This window comes from Calonectris borealis, chromosome 12, assembly GCF_964195595.1.
Source record: "Calonectris borealis chromosome 12, bCalBor7.hap1.2, whole genome shotgun sequence".
Taxonomy (NCBI): domain Eukaryota; kingdom Metazoa; phylum Chordata; class Aves; order Procellariiformes; family Procellariidae; genus Calonectris; species Calonectris borealis.
In genome coordinates, this window is record NC_134323.1 from 5,666,172 (window position 1) to 5,686,280 (window position 20,109).

Below are 20,109 nucleotides of genomic sequence, written 5' to 3' on the forward strand. Positions count from 1 at the left end.
CGGACCGCACCGTCTGCCTCCCTCCGCACCCGTTTCAGAGGGCGTGACGGCAGCACGGCGGCCTGACCGCCCGCCGCCCCACGCGCCCTTCCCGCTCGGACAGAGCGGCAGCCACGGTCGCGCGCCCCCAGGCCGCGCCTCCAGGCGGCCGCCGCGGCTCGGCGGGGCCCACTCGGCCTCCGCCCCTCAGCGGCTGCGGCCCGCCCGCGTGCCGCCAGCTAGTGCCCGGCCCCAGCCCGCCGGCCAATCGCACGCCTCCCCGCTCCTCACTGCCGGCCAATGAGAGAGAGTTCTTTCCCTAAGCTCCAGCCCCCGCGCTTTCTTCCTGCAGAGAGTGACAGGTGCGTCACCATTGCCCCATTGGTCCGCCCGCACCGAGACGGACAGGCACTCGGGCCAGTCCCCGTCCCCAGGGCGGAACCCTCAGCGGCCGCCCGCCCCGCGCCGTGACAGGAGAAGAGCCTGCCTTAATGCATCACGGAGAGGGCGACGGCTCTGATTGGCTGGCTTTGTCGCCGCCGCCCCGCCCCGCGGAGCCTTCCCGGAAGAACCGGGCGGCGATTGGCCGAGAGGAAGGCCAGGTCCGGATGTGCGATGCCGAGGGGCGGGCTTTAAATGGGGCAGTGGCGGGGGGAGAGGGGGAGCAGCGGCGGCGGCTGGCGGGGCCTGGGCCGCGCGTGAAGCGGAGCGGCGGGAGCCTGGGCGCAGGTGAGCGAGTGAGGAGCGCCTGAGTGCGGCGGCGCCGCAGTGACGGCCCCGCTCTGCCTCCCCGGGCCTGACGCCAGCGGTGGTCGCGGGGAGACGGTCCCCGACGGCACGGGAGGGCGGCGGACGGCCCGGCCACGGCGGCGGGTCGTCTGCCTGTCTGCGCCCCGCGGGGCCGTCATCACCTGTGGCCGGAGAGGGCTGGGCCGGCCCGGGCGGCGCCCGCCCGTTCGCCCTGTGAGGAGCTGCCAGCGCCGCGCAGAGTGTCTGCCGGCCCGGACAGCCCTGTCCCTCTCGGGGCACCGGCCCGGCGCCCCCGCCGTGCGAGGCGCCCCGCGTCCCTTTTCTCCAGGGACCACGCCGCGGGAGCGAGCAGCAGGGCTCGGGGCGGCTGCCAGCGGGACTGGGGCCCGGCGGGCCTCCCTCCCTCCGCGCCCTTCCAAAGGGCGTCGCTCCGCGGTGCCAGGCGCAGCCGCGGCCTCACGGGGGCTGACAAGGGAGGCTTCGCCCCGCTCAGCTCTCGGGACTTGGCAGAACTGTTTTTTTTCCTGCTGTGCGCCACCAGTTCTCCAGCTGACAGCCCCTCTGGAAACCCGCCTGTCCTGTGAAACTTAACAGGTCACCCCCTGTGTCTTTTAAACTGTTAGCTGCTGTAAGAGCTGGTTTCGTTGACGTAGATTATAATTTCCCTGAGAAGTGCGTTAGAAGATTGAAGTCATGGCAGCAGGTGTTGGTATGAAAGGTGTAATCCCTCTGTGGAGGCAGAGCTGGCAAACAGGCTTGACTGGTCAGTGTTCCTGTTGGCTGCCAGCATTCCTTCAGCGGCTCCCTTGTCCAGTAGGTTAAGGTGTGGGCTAGCGAAGTCCTTGTGTCCTAAGAAGATCAGGAGTAGGTGTGCTGAGGAGAAATAAATTCTAGTGTAAACTGACAGTTGCAGTTGTTGGACAAGCGTGTAATAGTGTTGTGATCAACATGTATTGTTCTTCTCTAGCACTCTGCCCCATCAGCTCTGTTTATTCTCAAACGTAGGAGTGGTTCCCTTCCCTTTTAGGTAGGGAACAAAATAATATTTTATATATATAATATGTCTATACATTTTTTCTTCTTGAGGAATCGTTTCTGTTTCCAGAAAACATTTAGAAAAGTGCTCTGTTCCAGGCAGATGCAGTTTTTTGTTGCATTGGTTTAGTGTTGTATTTAATCTCTGCTGATGACGGGAAAAATACAACACATGATTTGACAGTAGGTGTAAATAATAGAAATAATCTTCAATGAGAATATCTAGTGTAGAGAAAGAAAAGGTATAAAAGCAAAGTACTTAAAATTTTGGTTTTCGTTAGTGATAACTTTGTTTTTTGAAGACTTTTAGAGTGATGATGAAGTACTGCATGAGTTTACACTTGCTCTGACTGCTCTCATGTATTGTGTACCTCAGATGCTGGTGAATGTCAACATAAGGTTATGCTTGGTGGCAGGTGGCTTTCTTGGTCCGGGTGTGATAGGACCTTAGTAATGCAATGCTGTATAGACGTTTGAAGGCCTTTCCAAGACGCAGCGTTTGAAATAATGTTTCTTTACAAGTTTGTCTTGCGTCTTTTTTTAATTGCTGTTGTACTAGAAGAAAAACACTAGAGAAAAAGATATCTATAAAAAGCTCATGGGAGGAGGACTGCTTAGGAGGGTTGCTGTTAATTTCTATTCTTGAAGTAGTAGAAATGAGCAAAACGTATTATTGAGCGGCACACTATTAAGCCTCTTCTTAGATGAGGCACTGAGAGTGATGACAATGTGAAAGGAGACAGGGTGATGATTTTGAATGCATTTATTCCCTTTTCTTAAAATGAGGAGAGTGTATTGTGTTCTTTTGGGAAGCTGATGGTTTCAGTAGTTACAGCATTGTCAGCTGCCGTAACGCTAGGTACCTTGTAGTAGACACTGTGGCCCTAGACTGAATGACTAAACTGCCTAGAAATTCCATTTAATGATATTGGGACTTGGTTCTCCTTGTCTGCTGCAGACCTTCTGCGTAGTGAGAAGTAGGATAATCAGTCTAACTTAAATGTGCTGTTACTTGATTTTTTTTTTTTTAAATTTTTTTTTTTTAATTATTCTTGTGATTAATGTGGGGTAGTAAATTGTGAGGTGAAGGGTGAAGGCACTAGAGAGCATAAGCAGTTGCAGATAAGTTTCCTGTACTGATACCATTCTTCACTCCCATGTAGCATAGCTAGAAGGAGTGAGTATGATTTGAAATAAACTCTAAAACACCTTGAGAAGCTTTTTAAATGACCCTCCTCTGGGAAGCTGGTACTCTGAGGTTATTAGTTCTCCATCAAAAATAGTATTTTAACAGATGAATGAGACTGGAGACAGTTTAACAATAAGTTTAGACAACACCAGGTATCACTTATTACTGGCAGGCAACTGGATAAAAGATCTCTGTGCAGGAGAATCTCTGGAAGTTATTCTGTAGTTTAACTAGAGCTAAAATAATGTTTTATTTGGAGATATAAACTGCTCTTAATAGTCTGTCAACAGGCATCTCCATAATGAAAAGCTTTTCAACAAAGCTGGAAGTGTACCGAGATGCATAGCTGCTTTCTGAAAGGTGGAGTCAGTGACTGAACTCCGTCTAGCACCAGTTATCAAGCTTCTAGATCAGTTCCCTGTTTCACTGGTAATAGGTTAGGCTGTTTTTTATGTACATACCTCATTCTTTGTCCTGCTCAACTCCTGTATCTCATATCTCTGTGTCTGGAATAATGCAATTTATATTACCTAGTCTTAAAAAAACACCAACCCAAACCAAACAAACAAAGAAAAAAATCCCACCCCAAACCCATAATCACTCCAGATTCCAGCTAATTGTCTTCCAGCCTGTACCTCAGCTCCCAGCACTTTTCTCTCTTGTCAAAGCCATAGCACTCAGGTGCTCTCTTTGTGCGTCACTTCCTCCACCCTCTGGTTACACTGAAGTTTCCCAAGGAAATGTCTTGTACCTTCCTAGCCTAGTGTCTTGCTGTCTTACTTAGTCGGGCTGGGTTTCATGGAAGAGAAAAGGCCCATGGCGTGGCCCTCTGGCATGGCCCTGCTTTCCAGACAGGAGATGGGGAAAAGTGAAAACACCTTCTGCCTGCTGTCACAGGGCATGCCCCAGCGCAGTAGCAATGCTTTGACTTTCTGTTTTCAGTGGCTCAGATGATATGAGACACTCTGACTGCTGAAGAGGAAAAATAGCTGGAGGGTACTGGAATGTTTGAGATGATTTTGGGGTGGGGAAATTAATTAATTTTCATCACTTGTCTGAGTGGTGCTGGCATTTTTTGAATGCTTGGCTGCTATATAGTCTAGAAGGATACCTATGATTTGATATCAATGTTTCTTTTAAAAAATTTACCATTGCTAGACTTTCTTTGGATAAATTGCTGGGCTTATTTTTTTTCTTTTAACAAGATTGGTATTTATTTTCCTTTTAGGAAGATTTTTGATTGTAATGTTACCATTTTCTCTATAAACTAATCAAAGCAATGGGTGAACAGGTGGTGCCTTGCTTACTGTAGAAAAACTTAGTGTTGACCACAATAGAATCCTGTGCCATTCTCTCTATTTCTCTGACGTCCTATGAATTGCCTTGGTCAATGTTGTACAACTTCCTATTAAACAAATTGAGTAAAGCGAATTGCCTCAAAACTTTAGTTAACGTAGCCAGAAATGGGAGGCGGGGTGGGGAAGGGAAACTAGGAGAACTGGAAGAAGGAAAAAAAAAAAAAGAGTGGAGGAAATAGGCTATGCCAGACAAGAGGTGCTGTAGATGAGAGTTCTTGCACAAACAATAGCAAGACTTTAAAAAAAAAAAAAAAAAAGAGAGGGAGAGAGAGAAAACCAAGGGCATACGCAGTAGAATACCCACTGAAACTCCAAATACTGCTGAAGTTCTTGTTATTGAACTGCTGATCTAAAGAGCACTAAGCCTTAGTGCTCATGATGAAACCATTAAATAAGCTACAGAAAAACTTCTGTGTTCTGTGGCTTTGTCTATTCCTGGTGGTGTTCCAATGCAGATGAAAACAAAATGATGCATACATGATGCAAACTCAATGGGAGGATCATCTCTTTTACTGGGAATGGCAGAGATTTTTTCAAACTGGAGGGCTTCAGAAGCATGCAAAGTCAGCAGTGTATGCGAGGGGCAACACTTAACCGTAACTACAAGAGTAAGCCATTGTAGTGCTGTCCGGTGCTGGACTTGAATGGTGAAGTGATAACTTTTTAATATTTGCACGTGTAGAGGATCTTTCTTGACTCTGCTGAGCCAATAGATGGTCTTTCTTTCCAGTTGGCAAGACAAAACATGGAATGCAGAATCTGGAACATCTTTCTAGCAGAAAGAAGGCAGGGATTCACAGTCAAAAATTCTTTCATAGGCAACTGTATTATTGTCCTGGAGTCTAATATATAATAGAGCTTTGGCAGTTTTAACTACTGTCAGTCTTAACTACAAGAAATTCTCTTCTGAAGTTACAGAAATATAAAACTGGCTGCAGAATTAGATCTGAATCCTATTTATATATTGAGTCCTGTTCATCTGTTAGAATGCATATTCATTCTGTGTATTTTTAGGGCATAAACCAGAGAGGCCTGAGGACGCCCTGAAGACACTGAAAAGTTGCAGTCCTGTATTTGGCATACACGTTATGAACCCTTTCTGGAGCATGTCTACAAGTTCTGTGCGCAAGGTAGATATTTAATGAGTGAATGCCATAAGGTGTTAACATGCATTGAGGCGCAGTAGCAGTTCTGGAAAAGACCATCAGACAATCTACAAATACAGTTGGAGTGTGTGTTTTATACCGAGGATTGTCGTCACCTTCAATAAAAGCGTAAGCTAGCTTTGAGCTGCGTTAACTGGAATGTGAATGTGGATGAGGTCAGCTCCAGAATTTGTTGACTTTTCTTATCTGAAGCATGTTTAAGTAGGAAAGATGAAATAAACTTGTTCAAATGGTTGAAACATGAGTTTCTTAGGACATTTGTTTACTGTCTTATATAGACCTTAGCCAGGTATTGCATGTGCAGCGAGTGTTGACAAAACTGCACCTCCATAATGCTATTGCTGCTTTAGATTGTGTGTATAAAAGCACGATAGTTCTAGGGTTAATCGCTTCTCAGGTGTTCAGTGCTAGGGGAAATAATATAACTCTGTGGATGATGCTTGTGACACAGATATTGTTACTAGTCCGAGTCTCAAGCGCTTTGAAACCCTGTAGCCCAAATCATGCCTTCAGTCACCACGACTAGCCTAACCACAAGTCTGTAGTCTGCAGGTTTGTCTTGGCAATCCGTAGAATGATTTTGAGGTCTGCACATAGTACAGTCTGCTCTAGCAGTGTAGCAGTGACCAATTAAGTAGAAAAGTTTGTTTGTTTGTTTTTTCTTTTTTAATAAAAGACAGCATAGGCGTAAAAAGGTTCCTATAGCAAAACTATTTAAACTGGGCTTGATATCACTGTCAAACGGTGATTCTCCCGCAGTGGGAATGGGCTATATGATCAGCTCCAGGTAGGATGTAGGTGTCTTAACACAGGCAGGAAGTGAAATACATGAAGTTTTCTGTAGAAAGTTCTTATTTCATCTGAGCTTTACTACGCTACTTTTAAAGATGCTTTGAAGTCTAGAACATGAGGATGCTTGTCAGTAGAAATGATTTATCTTGATGCACTGTGTGCTAGAAATAGATTGACTTCTAAGCTGATGTTATATATTATCCAGTTTCTAAATAAATGTAAGCCTCCTTAAGCATTTGTTCTAATCTGCAGATTTCCTATCCAGCATTGATTACTTTTGTACTGGTAGGCTAGGTTTGATTGAATAAAAGTCTATTTGAAAACGAAACCCGAAGAGACAGCACCCCCACCCCCAAGCAATAGAACACCAAAACCCAAGAGACGTTTCTTTGGCCAAACTTGTAATTAGCAAGGTTGGGTTTAACCCTGTGTTAAAATATGTTCATATATTAAATGTTTATGAAACACGGTCTGTAATCTCGTGGTTCGCTTTTAATCTAACAGAGACCTGAAGCTGAAGAGAAAACTTTGAGTGGAGAGCTGCGAACCAGTCCTCTACGAGCCTCTACAAAGAAACAGTTGCCTTCTATTCCAAAGAATGCTGTGCCAATAACCAAGCCTGCTTCACCTGCCACGTCATCCCAGTCAACAAATGGAACACATGCTTCTTATGGGCCTTTTTATTTGGAGTATTCCCTCCTTGCAGAATTGTAGGTTTTCACTTTTTTTGTCTTTTTTATGTCACTGGGCTTGTGCTTCAGTGGGAAAACAACGTGCAGGGATCTGGGTATTGCATGGTGTCTTTGCCTTAATCCTTGAAGAAGGCAGTAAAACTTAAGTTCCACAAAATTCTTTTTCTGGAACAGCAGTCTCAATTTCTGGAGGTAGCAGGGGAGAGGAAAATGAGATGAGATTTTAAGGGTTGTGTTTAGATGTGATTCTCTGAATTACTACATTTCTCAGTCTTCAGGTAAACACATTTTGGGTTTAGGCATCCTGACTAGCTAACCTTATAGCTTTTTGGTCAGAAATACCAAATTTTTGAAACAAGTATTAAAATAGAAGCAAGCAGATGTCTAGTGGGAAGATGGTTATGAATGTATGATACTGTTTAATGGAGGTAGGATGTGGGAGCTTCCTTCAATTGTTACATGGAACACTTGAACGTCGTCTGATATGGCTTATTAAATGGATATTAGGAAGATTATATTCTTTCCTGTCTTTCAGTGATATTTAACATGAAACTTATGAGGGAGGACTTAGTGCGATTTAAATAGCTATCTTTGGATCAGTTGCATTTGATCCAATATAGTGATTTGTAGACTGCTGTGGGAGCATACAAATCTCTATTTGTCTGCAAAACTTTCTAGTTATATAAAGTTATATAAACTGTTTTGTGCTACAAAGCTGAAGGGACTTCCTCTGTAATAGACATACTGGATTCTCAAGTATGTAGAGCCTTTTGGAATGAAATCCCTGGAGTCCTTATGCAACACTAAGTCTCAGTACTTGCATTTAACCATTAAGTTGAAAGTAAGAACTCTCAAAACATTAATCTTTGTTTTTTTCATGGAACTGACCCTGACTTCTTAATTCAAGAAAGATGTTTTTCTTCTGCAGCATGCAAAAATATATTGGTATCAAAATGTAAACTCCTCTAATAACAAATTCATTATTAGGGAAATAATAATGAATATTATGGAAATCATAAGTGGAGAACTGTGTTAATATCTTGCTTTAAGATTATTGTTTATTTGTGCAAGCATGTGGAGTTCAATTTAATGGGCCTGTATGCCAAGTAACTGGAAAACCTATGAAGTGAATGATTTGGTTTATCAGTTATAGTGTTCAGTAGAATCTCCATACCATACAACTACTTACTAGCAACTTCTTGTGTTCATCAAGTGGAGGGATGGGAAAAGCGAGAGTGAAAGAATATGGTTTCACTGCTTTTCTGGCACCAAATTCTGTGAGCAGTCTGCCCTTGGGAATTGATGGTAACTTTGCGAAGAAGTCCCCTGTTAAGTTATTGGTAGTACGTTCTGGGTTTACTGTTGTCAGCTTGCTGTAGATTTAGTGTAGTTGTGGAGCTGTTCTAAATACTGATTCTAATTGCAGTACCTTGGTTGTAAAGCAGAAATTGCCAGGTGTCTATGTGCAGCCATCTTACCGATCAGCATTAAGTAAGTTTAACCTTAACTTTTAAAACGTTTTTTTATATATATATTTTTAAATTCTTTCACTCAAGCAAACTTTCTCACTTGCAGTGTGGTTTGGTGTAATATTCATAAGACATGGGCTCTACCAGGATGGTGTGTTTAAATTTACTGTCTATATTCCTGATAATTACCCAGATGGAGACTGCCCGGTAAGTGGTTGTGTGTGTCTTGGGTTTTTCTTGTTTTCTGGTAGTTTAAGTATGACTTTTTGTTAAAGTTAATATACCAATTAGCATCTCATTCCTTGAACTAGTTTTGTTCAGTTGGCTGGGCTCATTTGCAATGTCTTGTCCTAACGTCTGTGGAGGAATCATGTTATTCTGATTACTGAGGCTGGTGTAGAGCGAACTTCCTGAGGTCAGATGCATTAGAGTATTAAATAATCAACCAGTTCTTTACCTCAACTCTTGATCTGCTACTTTGTTGGCAAGGAAGTTAACATTGAAACACTTAAAGAAGTATCCAGGTTCTGAGTAGCGATATAATGGAACATAAAATCCAGGCACCTGTTCTGTGCTTGCTGTAGTACTACAGGATTTCTTGCCCATCTCTCTTCTAAATTACATTGAAACAAAGAACTAAAAGAACTTGAGGAGAAAGCTGGTGAAACAAAGGGAGAGGGAGATAGATAGATAGTGCGGTGTTACCTTCCATCTCTGCTTTCTCTTTTTCTCTTTAGGGAAAAGTATCGCAGTTATTCCATCAATAAAAAAATTAAAAAAGAAAAAAAATCTCATGGCAATCTGACTCTCCAGAGCAGAGCAGCCGGCCCTCTTGGCCAAATTTCTTTAAGAGGAAGACTGGGGGACAGGTGTATGCACCTGCTGTAGCTGAGAACGAGTTGCTATGTCCGGAAGCTGTCTGCTTAGTGTCAAGTTTTGTGTAAAGCTATCATCTTTAAAAGGACAGAACTAGTAGGAAACAGTTTCTTTCAAAGATTAGACTTCAGTATCTCTCATACAGCCGTCATTCTTTTGCTAGCATAGGACTTTAAAACCTTCCTGTTGAAACTAAGTTTTCTTTTCGAAGAATGCACGAGCACCAGAGGAAACTAGCTGTACAGAACTGAAGACACCATGGTGTCACTGCACAGTTTACTTAAAAATGTGTAGGGTAAAAAAAGTATTGATTGTAGCTCAAGTATGTAAAAAGTTTTCAGTCACAAGTAGCTAAACCAGAAAAACTCCTTTAATCTGATCTTATCTGATACTATTACCTGTGTTGGCTCTAGTGCTTGTGCAGTTAGCTGGATTCGTTTTCTGATTTGGTGATAAGCATGTGAGAGAGGACAAGATCCTGCGTGTAACATGGGTGTGTTGGGTTACAGTTTCACAGCTGGTATAAATCACTTCAGGTTGCTTTCTTTTAACACAGTAACAATTAATTAGTATTTGGAAGCAACATCTGACTGACCTTCACCCAGTGGTTTTAATATTAGGATTGAAGTTGTCATAATGAATTTCTTTTTTCTAATGCAGCGCTTGGTTTTTGATCTGCCTGTCTTCCATCCGCTAGTAGATCCTTTATCTGGTGAACTGGATGTGAAAAGAGCATTTGCAAAATGGAGGTTAGTGGTAATATATTGATGTATAATTTGAAAGGAGTTTGTTCCTTTCTTCATTGTGTTTTGTTCTTTTTAGGCGAAATCATAATCACATATGGCAAGTATTAATGTATGCTCGCAGAGTCTTCTACAAGATTGATACAACTAGTCCTCTGAACCCTGAGGCTGCAGTGCTGTAAGTATCTTCCATGCGTATAGACATAGTCTCTTAAGAGATTTTTGCATAGACTTGCAGAAACAACAGATTTGTAAAATTGTTTGTTAGTTCACGGTCTCTGCCTCTCAAGTTGAGGCTTTGCCAACTCTGTCTGTGCTTCTAGGGCAAACCTGTGCCTCCTTGCTATTACTTAACATTACTTACTTCTCTCTTGCAGGTATGAAAAAGATATTCAGCTGTTTAAAAGTAAAGTGGTGGACAGTGTCAAACTATGCAGCAGTCATTTATTTGATCAGCCTAAAATAGAGGATCCCTATGCAATCATGTAAGTACCGTGAGCAAATTCACCATGTTCTAATGTTTCGAGAACAAGTTTTGGTATAGTAGTTGATTTGAAGCCTTTCTCTGCCAAGTTGACTGACCTATATTTTTTTCTTACATTTATAACAATACTTCAAATACTCCTACCCTATTTCCTTCTGTTTAGTATTGAGTGAATCTTAAATATAACCAGACACTTGTGTTTACTGTTTTTTCACTGAGCAACCAAGACTTAAAAAAACCTCAACAAAACCCCAAAACAAACAGACAAACAGTAGCCCCCAAACCACCCCACCTCCCTCAGGTAGAGATACCCATGGAGTAAATATTGCTTTTGGGCTTTCCTGAACTTAATTTGCATAACTGTAGCTTTGGTCATACTTCTAAAATACTTTTAAGCTTGACTGCATGGGGGATGGAACAGTCAGCTCCATAGTGAACATGAGTAGTATTTCATGTAACACCTGCTGAATTGCTGAATTCTCATTGCAAACAAAAATGAAAATCTAAGTATTTCTTGTTGAAAAGATCCATGACAATGTGAATTTAGTTCTTCACTGTATGTTTTAACACTGAAAACTCAGACTTGTAGTATACTTGAAATTCAACAAACTAAACCAAGGAAAATTGCTGCTTTCTGCTCCGTCTATGTTGTAGTTTGCAAAAATGCAAAGTAAGAGATAACTATACTTTCTCCATAGTTTTTCTCCATGGAATCCAGCTATACATGATGAAGCTAGGGAGAAGATGTTGACTCAGAAGGTATGTGCAAAGTCCAGATTCTCACTGTAGTAAGGGTTTATTGCCTGATAAGGGAAGAAAGGTTCTCTGTCTCTTTGTGATGAACATGTACCAGACAGACCTTATTCCACCCCTCTTTGGGATCAGCAGGCGTGCTAAAACTGATTTGGTCTCCTAACTAAGCAGTTATGTCACTGTTCTAACTTCAGTGTGTTAAGCAATTAATCATTTAGCCAGCTAGAAAGCTTGTTGGCACACTTGGCAGATTTTTTTGTTCAGGGATGGAAGGAAGGGAAGAAGGGAAAAGAAGAGATTTGTGGACTGCCTATTAGCTCGTCCTGCACTTTGTCATGGCTGTTACCATTTCTGCATAACCTGACAGTCCCCAACTTCTTTGTTCTCTTCTGTTGAGAGATCTTTCATTACTGAATCAAAGCTTCAGGGCTTTCTTCTCATTCCAAACTTTTTGAAGCAGCACAAGCAGAGTGAGTACTTGCTCAGATCTCTGACGCTACTGATTTCTAGTAAGACAACTAATTGAAGGGTGCTTAGACACAAAGCACTCTTACTGATACAGCAAGAATGTGTTGGTTCGTATAGCTTTCACCTGAGCAACACATTTGGTTTTGGAGAGGGGGTGTTTGTTGGTTGTTTTTTGTTTTTTGTTGTTTTTATTATTTCTTTGCACTTGACAAGAGCTGGCACACAGCAATTCTGAGTCTGCACTGAGCGGCATGACAAAGTCAATCCACTTGCGGTGCCTAGGGATTCTGAAATGATGGCTGGTATCTTTGCTGCACTGGCAAGGAAATGCATTCTGAATGTTTCAGTCACTGACTTGGGCTCCTTGCACTCCTGACACACTGTGGTGTGGTTTGCTGCTTTTTTTTTAACTAAAAAAAAAAATTACTTTTTTTTTTGTCAATCCAAACTTCATTCTTCCTCACTGCAAGCTTTAACTCATGTTCTTGCATGTCTTCTGGCATGAATGAGAGTTTTACATTGATCTTAATACAATACGCTGCCTGTAAGCTCAGTGTAGCAACGTTCCCAACTGCCAGAGTCACAGCAGGGCTTGAGGTGAGGTGGCCTTTCTCCAGCCTTAGAACACACAGGAAAATATTTTGATCAGATTCTGACTTCTTGATATTCTTACAAAAACTTAAAAAATACTTTTGACTTCCGCCCCCCCCCCCCGCTTCTCCTTCATTCTCCACCTCCTTCGTTGTTATCCTTTAAATCAAAGACCTAAAGAGAAGGAACAGATTGAGGTGCTTCAAATGGAAGGGATATGATGTTGTCTCAGAGACCAACAGCAAACGTAATGCCAGTGATGACTTTTCTTTTGTCCTTTTTCTTTAGAGATACATGTTAATTTGCTTTTAAGTGAAAACTAACATCTTCAGTAACTATTGCATGTATGGTGCTTCGGATGCTGGAGTAGTTTGTTGGTAGCAGGAATGGCCAAACTTCTATGCCTTAGGAGATTTGTTCCAAAATGTCAGCATAGCTGAGAACGTTCTTTTCCTTCTCTCTAAAAGGAAGTTCCCTAATCATGTGTCCTGTCTTTCCTTTCTTCTGCAACCCTGGATCCTTGTTTATTACCTCTGTAATTCCTGTGCCTCGGGAAACATCTAGGCCATTCTAGAACCGTAGCCCAGGAAAGGCTGTGATGTCCCAGTTCCCTGCTGAACATGTGGCTTTTGCTAGATGATGTCCTGTGTGCAGCATGTGATAGGCAGGTGCTACTCTGCCAGGCTCAAGCCTAACTGATCTCTCTTGTTTGCTGTTGTCTGATGTGTTACGGCAATTCTGTCACGCAGTGTCACCTTTTACACAAACTATGGGCAGGGATAGAAGAAGTGCAGGTTCAGTTTTCTTGCTGACTTAATTTACTTTGTCAGGCAAAAGGCTTCTCGTAGTATGACAAAGTCTACTCACATAATTATCCCTTTCTAGAACTTGGTGCGTCATTCCAGGTTTGATGTAGTTGGCATACAGATGATCTGATGAGCCTATAGCAGTGTGGAGACAGGGCTAGTTCCTGGTATGCAAAAAACCTGCAAGCTGTTCTGTTTCTTTGACCTGCCTAGAGTAGGCATCTAATTTACTAATCTTCTTAAACTACTTTAAGTCTACAGATGCTTGTAGTTGCACCTTTCTCCCTCAACTTGAAGCTTTTTTTTTTTGTCTTCTAAGTTGCAATAGTCAGTCTCAAATGTTCATTGCATTGTGTTGGGTAGAAATAATTACTGTTCAAGCACTTAACCGTGATAAATCCTCAGGGAAGGGAAGGACCATCCTTGGAAAGCATTAAGAAACTTCATGGTATAGCAAAGGTATCAGTCGCTACATTAATTTGCGTTCAGAAGCCTTCAGTGCCCAGCATCACAAGGTAGTGTGCTACAGTTATAACCGCAGGTTAATGACAGAAATGTTTTGATTTGCATTGACGCTTCTTTCTGTAGAACCGAGAAATTTGGCAAATAGCAGTGCAGTGGTGCTGGGCCATGGCCTTCAAGCAAAAGGCACTGTTCAAAGAGTATCTTTTAATCTTTGTGCTATGACAGGGTAGCAGTACATGGACTAAGTCACTAAAACTCCTGTAATGTCAGGGTAGTTCTGCAGATGCCACACACATTCACAGAAATGAATTGCCATTTTACTGTTCCTCTTTGAGGAGAGGAAATGATGCTAGACTCTTTTATGGTTGTATTTGCCAAAGGGAAGATGGATAGGGAGGGACTTAAGAGGGTTTGGGGTATCTAATAATTCTGACTTTAACTTTCTTCTACCTAGAAGAAGCCAGAAGATCAGCACTGCAAAAGCATGCATGTTTCTGGCCTGTCATGGGTAAAGCCTGGCTCAGTTCAGCCTTTCAGCAAAGAAGAGAAGACGATGCCTACTTAGCTCTTCTGGACTGTGGTGCACAAAACACTTTCTGTGGGTGGAGGGAATGTAATGGAGGGAGAAACAGCAAAGCAGCAGTTTCCTTCTTAATTACGGATTAGTAAAAACTGAATGGTAGCAGTGACTCCAGTAAACCTGTTCAATGGATTACTGACTCTTAATGTTTTACATATGCATTAGGTTTTAAAGGCTTGCCTGGAGTTTGGAAGTCTCTCTTGAACACTGCAGTACTTCTACCTGAAGACTGTCTAGGGTGGGTAATTCCTCAGGGCTCTGAAATGCCTGGAGGTTTTGGGTTGGTTTTTAAGCTTTTATTTTTTCCCTCCAGGAATAGCAATTTTTTAAAAAATCTTAAATTACTGGCAGAAATATTAGCATTGGAAATATGATGCCAGAGGTAAGCTGTGTTCATGTAAACTAATATAGCAGAGTTAAACACTATATTTAATGGTTTTAAATACTTTGGTTTCTATTGTAAATATATTAGGATTTGAAATTGTAAATAGACGGTTCATTGACTCCATTTAGCACTTTCCAGAGGTAAAGCTGGGGATGATGTATGATGTATTATTGATTTGTAAATGGATATTGTCACTAAAGCGCACATTAGTCTGACAGGGTGAAAGCAGAATGTCAGGCTTGTTAGACTTTTATTACATAAACACTAAAATCAAAGCTTTTAATGGTGGTCTCTTGAGCTAATAAAATTGTAGAGGACTTTAGATTCCCTAGGTGTCTAGGGAATTACTTAGGGTAGCTTGACTAATGTGTGTTAATAGTGACATCTTAAAATAAAAAGAAACGGTGATCTAGCTTTGTCCCTCTGTTTGTCTGTATTGTAGACATTTAGCAAAGACCGGAACCAGAATGGAAGCACCTGGCTACATATGTACTTGCCTGCATATGTATTCAGGATGTTAATGGGATAACAGGGCGTACTGAAAAGACTGGTTAAATACAGTTTTGTTCCACGTACAGGAAAACCTTTCTAAAGCACGTGTGAGCTCAGGACAGGATCTTTTACTTTTCACAGGAGTCTTCCTAGTGTCATAGCCCAGCATAATGCCTTATTCTTGCCTAACACTGTGTTAACCCTTTACAGCTGGGCTGCTTTTTCTTTGGGTCCTCAAACCTGTACTGATGGCGTTAATGCAAACCCTACTGCGTAGTAACAAGTAGTAGTGACTTCATATATAAACGTGTTGTGGTGTTTGGGGAAGGTGGGGAGCGGTGTGGTGTGTGTTTTGTTCTTTGTGGGTTTTTTTGTCTTTTGTTTTTATCTGACAAGCTAAATCCACTTGTCATATAACAACCTTTCACTGTTCCCTTTGAGAACAACTTCTTAGCTCTTAAGGAAATAGACAAAGACTTCACAAGTAATATGCTATCATATACCAAATGATTAATTTAATGTACTGTTAAGGATGACTTGAGTGGTTTCTATGCAGCATTTAACGTTGTATAAGTTAAGTACTTACTCTGTTTTAGGTAATGTTGAAATCTTAATGCATGATGTTGCTTTAAACCTTTTAAAGCTTCTGCCTTTGAAATGCAGCGGTTTTCTGGGGCTGCCTGGAGTGTCTCTAGTACTGCTGGAATTCCTCATGAGGCAGAAGAATGCAGAGGGTATGCAGAGAGCAAGGATCCTCTTTAAGGCAGAGAAGGAAGTGCATCCAAAGGTGCATTTCTTGGGGCTACTCTTTCCTCTTTAGGTCCCCTCATCTTATAAGGGTCTGTTACAGGACCTAGGTTCTTGACTAAATGCTGAAATGTTCTTTCTAAAGCTTAATATATCCATTTATACTCAGTGTAACAAGAGAAATATAATTTAGAGTGGCTCCTTCCTAAACAAATTGGAGGTTAAAGTAAAGTAAGAGGAATTCTAAGCATAAATTACCAAGTGGGTGCTTCCGAACAAGGTATTTGCAACTGAACTATTGCCTTCAGCTTTCTGAAAGCTCTTGCTAACTCTGTATATGTGAGGTATGGGTCTATGTAAACTGAAGGCTCTTGCAGGCTCTGGTCATGTGAATTAGTACAGCATATTTAAACACACCTAATGGCTTTAAATGCACTCGTTTTTTTATTGTAAACTGTATTGAAAGTGGTGGTTGAGTGCAGATCTTCCAAAAGGACATTTTTGCCAAGGTGAGTCAATCACTGCGTGAGATGTCTGTGACTCGGTATGATTTTGTAGGGCAGTTAACTCAGAGTAAACGCAGTTTCTACTATCTTCAACACAAATCTGTCTCCTGTAGCTCAGAGCTCAATCCAACTTTGTTATGAGGCTGAGAAGATGTGTTGAGGCAGTGATATTTAAAAATGGATAGGGAAGTCTAGAGCAAATCTGCAGTCTTTAGTGGCTCTCTGGAGGTTGCTGCTGATATGCTTTCAGACAATTGCAAAGTCAATAGTAGAATAATTCTGTGTATTTCCACTTACACCACTATTGCCGTGTCATCCCCAGAGAAGCTTATCACAAACAATCTATACTTTGCTATATTGGTAACTAGAGTAAAGCCAACAGACTTGGTGTAGGATGTTTTGCTGTTTGAGTCTTAAAACAGTGGCTGCTGTTAGGAGGAGCACTATATCTGTTTCTACCGTGACACTAGAAACCAGCACCAGCAAGATAACGTCAAACTAAATGTTGCTTTCTTGCTAATAGTGGTGCCTTGTTGGAGCAAAATGTTCAACTCCAAACCTCAAAATAAACCTATGCAAATAATGGATTTGAGATTTTTGTAGTGTTTTTCTCTTCTCCCATTCCTACCCCTTCGGAAGGAAGGAGTGGGAGAAGTCTTAGGGCTTGCAAAAACTTTGCTCTTACTCTTAAGTATTTTTCTGAAAAAACATGTTACATAAATAAACTGCTAGGTCCTGTCTTCAGATCAAAAACTTTGAGGAGAGTGCAAAATTCTGAATTGGCACTTCGGTTTGTGTACTCTTTCCTATAGTAGGAACATTCTACCTCTTTATTTAAAGATGCTTTTTTTAACATTGTTTTTGCATTCTTTATCTTGCATGCTAAAGTTAGTTATTTTGTGGGAACAGGACTTGGATGGCAGATAGCTGTAACCCTTTTATAATTTTTTTCCGTGTGTCAGTGTAGAAAAGAAGCAAAAACCTGTGGATCTTGGAAGAAGGCAAGCGATTCTCTCTGCTGTTCTGTTGTCAGCTCTGTGATGACATGTGCAGGAAGCATTCCTGTCCTTCCCTCTCTTCCTTACCACCATGGGAAACCAAAAGGCAGCAGAAACCTTCTGGAGCAGTTGCTTAGTGCCACAGCTCTTTCTTGAAAAGCTAGTGAGTAACAGCGCTAGAGGGTGCGAGGGTGTGTGTGTGCACGTGCGCATACCTCGTTTTCCTCCGTGTGAGCAAAGGGATGAGTAACTGAGCGCACAGCACTTCTCTGCTCCAGTCCTCCTGATTCAGTGATCTTTAGGAAACTACTGCCAGTGTAAAATAGGGGTTTGAAACTTAATTCTTCAGTCTTTCAAAGCCAAGAATGTCATTTTTATCCTGTGTTGCCAACCGTGGAAGCTGTCTGGCCCGCCTCCATGGGCGAGAGGGAAATCCCGCGGCCCGGCGGCTGTGCGTGCCCGCTCTCAGGCGCAGCGTGTTGCCTGAGGTGCATGTTAAGTGTGTGCTGGCAGCACCTGTGGCATCGCCTGGCCAGCGTGGCCGTGTGCAGCTCCATGGGCCCCATGCAGCTCTGCAGAGAGCTCCTGGCTTCATCTCCCAGCACGGATGTGGTCGCTTCTCCCTGGGATCTTTGCTGAAGAGATCGAAGACCATGTCCACCCCTCGTGGAAAAGAGTGAGTGATCTCGCTGCTGATCTTCTCCTTTGGGAGGGAGGGAGGGAGAGCGGGAGGTGGTAATGGGGGAAACTGGTATTTTGCTCAGTGTCCCTCCTCTTGTACCAGGAAAAAAGGCTCGTAGGTAGGGGAGGACAGGGCTGTAACAGTGGCCGTAGTGTGGGACTTCAGTTGTTTTCTGCCTCAAGTACTTCTGAAATACTTGGTAGAAGCAAAGGCTGCTGAACTGCCATATTGTAGAAGCAAAGGCCTTGAGTGCTTGTGCATGTAGACTGGGGTTGAAGAAGGGACCTGTCTGAAGACCTTTTGTTCTCAAGAGTGTGCTTGGGTTGTTGGGCATGTTTTGCTTTTTTTTTCATGCTTGCGGTTTTGCAGACCTGCAGGCAGCGCACACGGGGAACGGCCTTTCTCTGCACAGCTTGGGCAGGAGTTCAGCTGTTCTCTCACTTGGTTTAGATCCCTCCAGTGCTTTTAGATATCCTTCTTAAAATCTCTTTTTAATGCTGTGCCTTGCAATTCGCATTGTTAGGAAGGGTATGTGCAGGAAGTAGCTCACATCCAGCTTGCCCATTCCCCAGCACTTCTATGCCCGTGGAAAGGGGAGGACGTGTAGAGGAGCGGCCACAGCTGATGTCTCATGCTTAAGTCAAACTATTTCTGGGAGTGTGGGATGGCTGACAACTGCTGACAACTAGCTTAATATTTGGAAAATGTTTCTTTTGTTGCTCTCTTACCTTTTTCTTGCTTCTTGTGCAGCTGATTTGCTACTTAAAAAAAAAAAATCCTTCATAGTGTTTCTGGCTTTTGTTATTTGCATTCTAGGGAACAGATTTCTGATAATCCTAAATATGCGTTTGTTCAATTTCACTCCATCCTCCATGTCACGTGCCACTGGTCGTTAACCTTTCTAACAAATATATGGTTTTTAGTCAAGCGTGACCCTGCTATTGAGCAGCTTGTTTTCAGTAGTTCTTTTCTGCTAGGGAAGTCTCTGGAATGGGGTTCAGCATAGTTGAAGTGGGCTTTAACACGGTGTTGGACTTGTAAAAACGTGTGAGAGAGACAGTCAGCATCCTCGTAAGCCGGTACAAAGGAAAAAGGGGGTGGCTTTGTGTCACTTCCCTTGGTCAGCTTTCTCTTCTGTGAGGCATTAATGCTCCCGTGAGCCTGTGTATTTTGGGCATCTGGCAGATGATGAGGAATCGCGAGTGCCTTGGCGTTGTCACATGCCTGTTCGGAGTTTGCAATAGAAGAGAGAAAGGGAGGAACTGATCTGAAAGCTGGGCTTGTATTGCCTGGAAAGTGGTGACGTGGTTTTTTCAAGCAAGGCACGTGGGAAAAGTTTTTGAGGGCTGGTGTACTGGCCTGGAGCGTAGCTACTAAAATGCTGTGAACGTCAATTCTGTTGCTGCTGTTGTTTCTCTTACACTTTTCTTGGGAAGGCTGAAATTGAAATTTAAATGCTTCAGATTTAGCATTAGAAAAGTTCAGTTAAAGGACTCCTGTGTGAAGCAGAAAATGGGCCTAGCATTTTGACCGAGCGCAGCGTACCAGCTGGGCAGGGAGACAGAACTAGGGCGCTAAATTGGAACATGATATTTCCTCTTTATTTATTTTTATGATTATTCAGAAGCCTTTGTAATAAATCACTGACTTGCAAATTTCCTAAGCCGCTTAGGTGAAGGGCTTGCGTAGCAGTTTAATCCCTTCTAATCTTGGGATGCTCTTTCATCTCAGCTGCAGCAGGGCAGACGCAGGACCTAATTCCTGCTGCCGTACAAAGCAGAAAAGCGACCGTGTCCCCACACTTACTGGTGGTGTTGGGGAGTTAAATCTGGAGCAAATCCTGGTAGTGGTTACCTAACGTCAGCTCGGAGACGTGGCTGCTGTTGTTTATTTGTCCGATTGTTGCTGGGGTTTAGGAAAACACCACTGTTAAAGATCAGTAAAAACAATGACAAGGAAGAATGGTAGAATGATGTATTAAAAGTCTTGGTTGTTTGAATAAATTTGGTTTATCTTTGTGCTGTTATAGACCTCTGTAGGGCTGGTGAGTAGGCTGGGTAGCTGTAAGCTAAATCCATGCTAATAGCAGTTTGCTGAAAATAA

General features: G+C 42.6%; 1 protein-coding gene across 5 annotated transcripts in view; it reads left to right on the plus strand.

Moving 5' to 3' along the window:
* The first annotated feature begins 548 nt into the window (after positions 1-548).
* Positions 549-20,109, plus strand: part of AKTIP (AKT interacting protein) — a 32,223-nt gene continuing 12,662 nt past the window's right edge. Inside the window, exons 1-12 of one of the 5 annotated variants that reach the window (XM_075161150.1) lie at positions 603-708; positions 5,326-5,441; positions 6,774-6,979; positions 8,388-8,452; positions 8,537-8,637; positions 9,967-10,055; positions 10,129-10,227; positions 10,427-10,534; positions 11,232-11,292; positions 14,071-14,434; positions 15,717-15,860; positions 17,289-18,000. In XM_075161150.1, coding sequence (XP_075017251.1) covers positions 5,400-5,441; positions 6,774-6,979; positions 8,388-8,452; positions 8,537-8,637; positions 9,967-10,055; positions 10,129-10,227; positions 10,427-10,534; positions 11,232-11,292; positions 14,071-14,181 — 882 coding nt within the window. In that variant the 5' untranslated portion in view covers positions 603-708; positions 5,326-5,399 and the 3' untranslated portion in view covers positions 14,182-14,434; positions 15,717-15,860; positions 17,289-18,000. The other 4 variants (XM_075161147.1, XM_075161149.1, XM_075161151.1 and 1 more) reach the window with 4 other exon arrangements.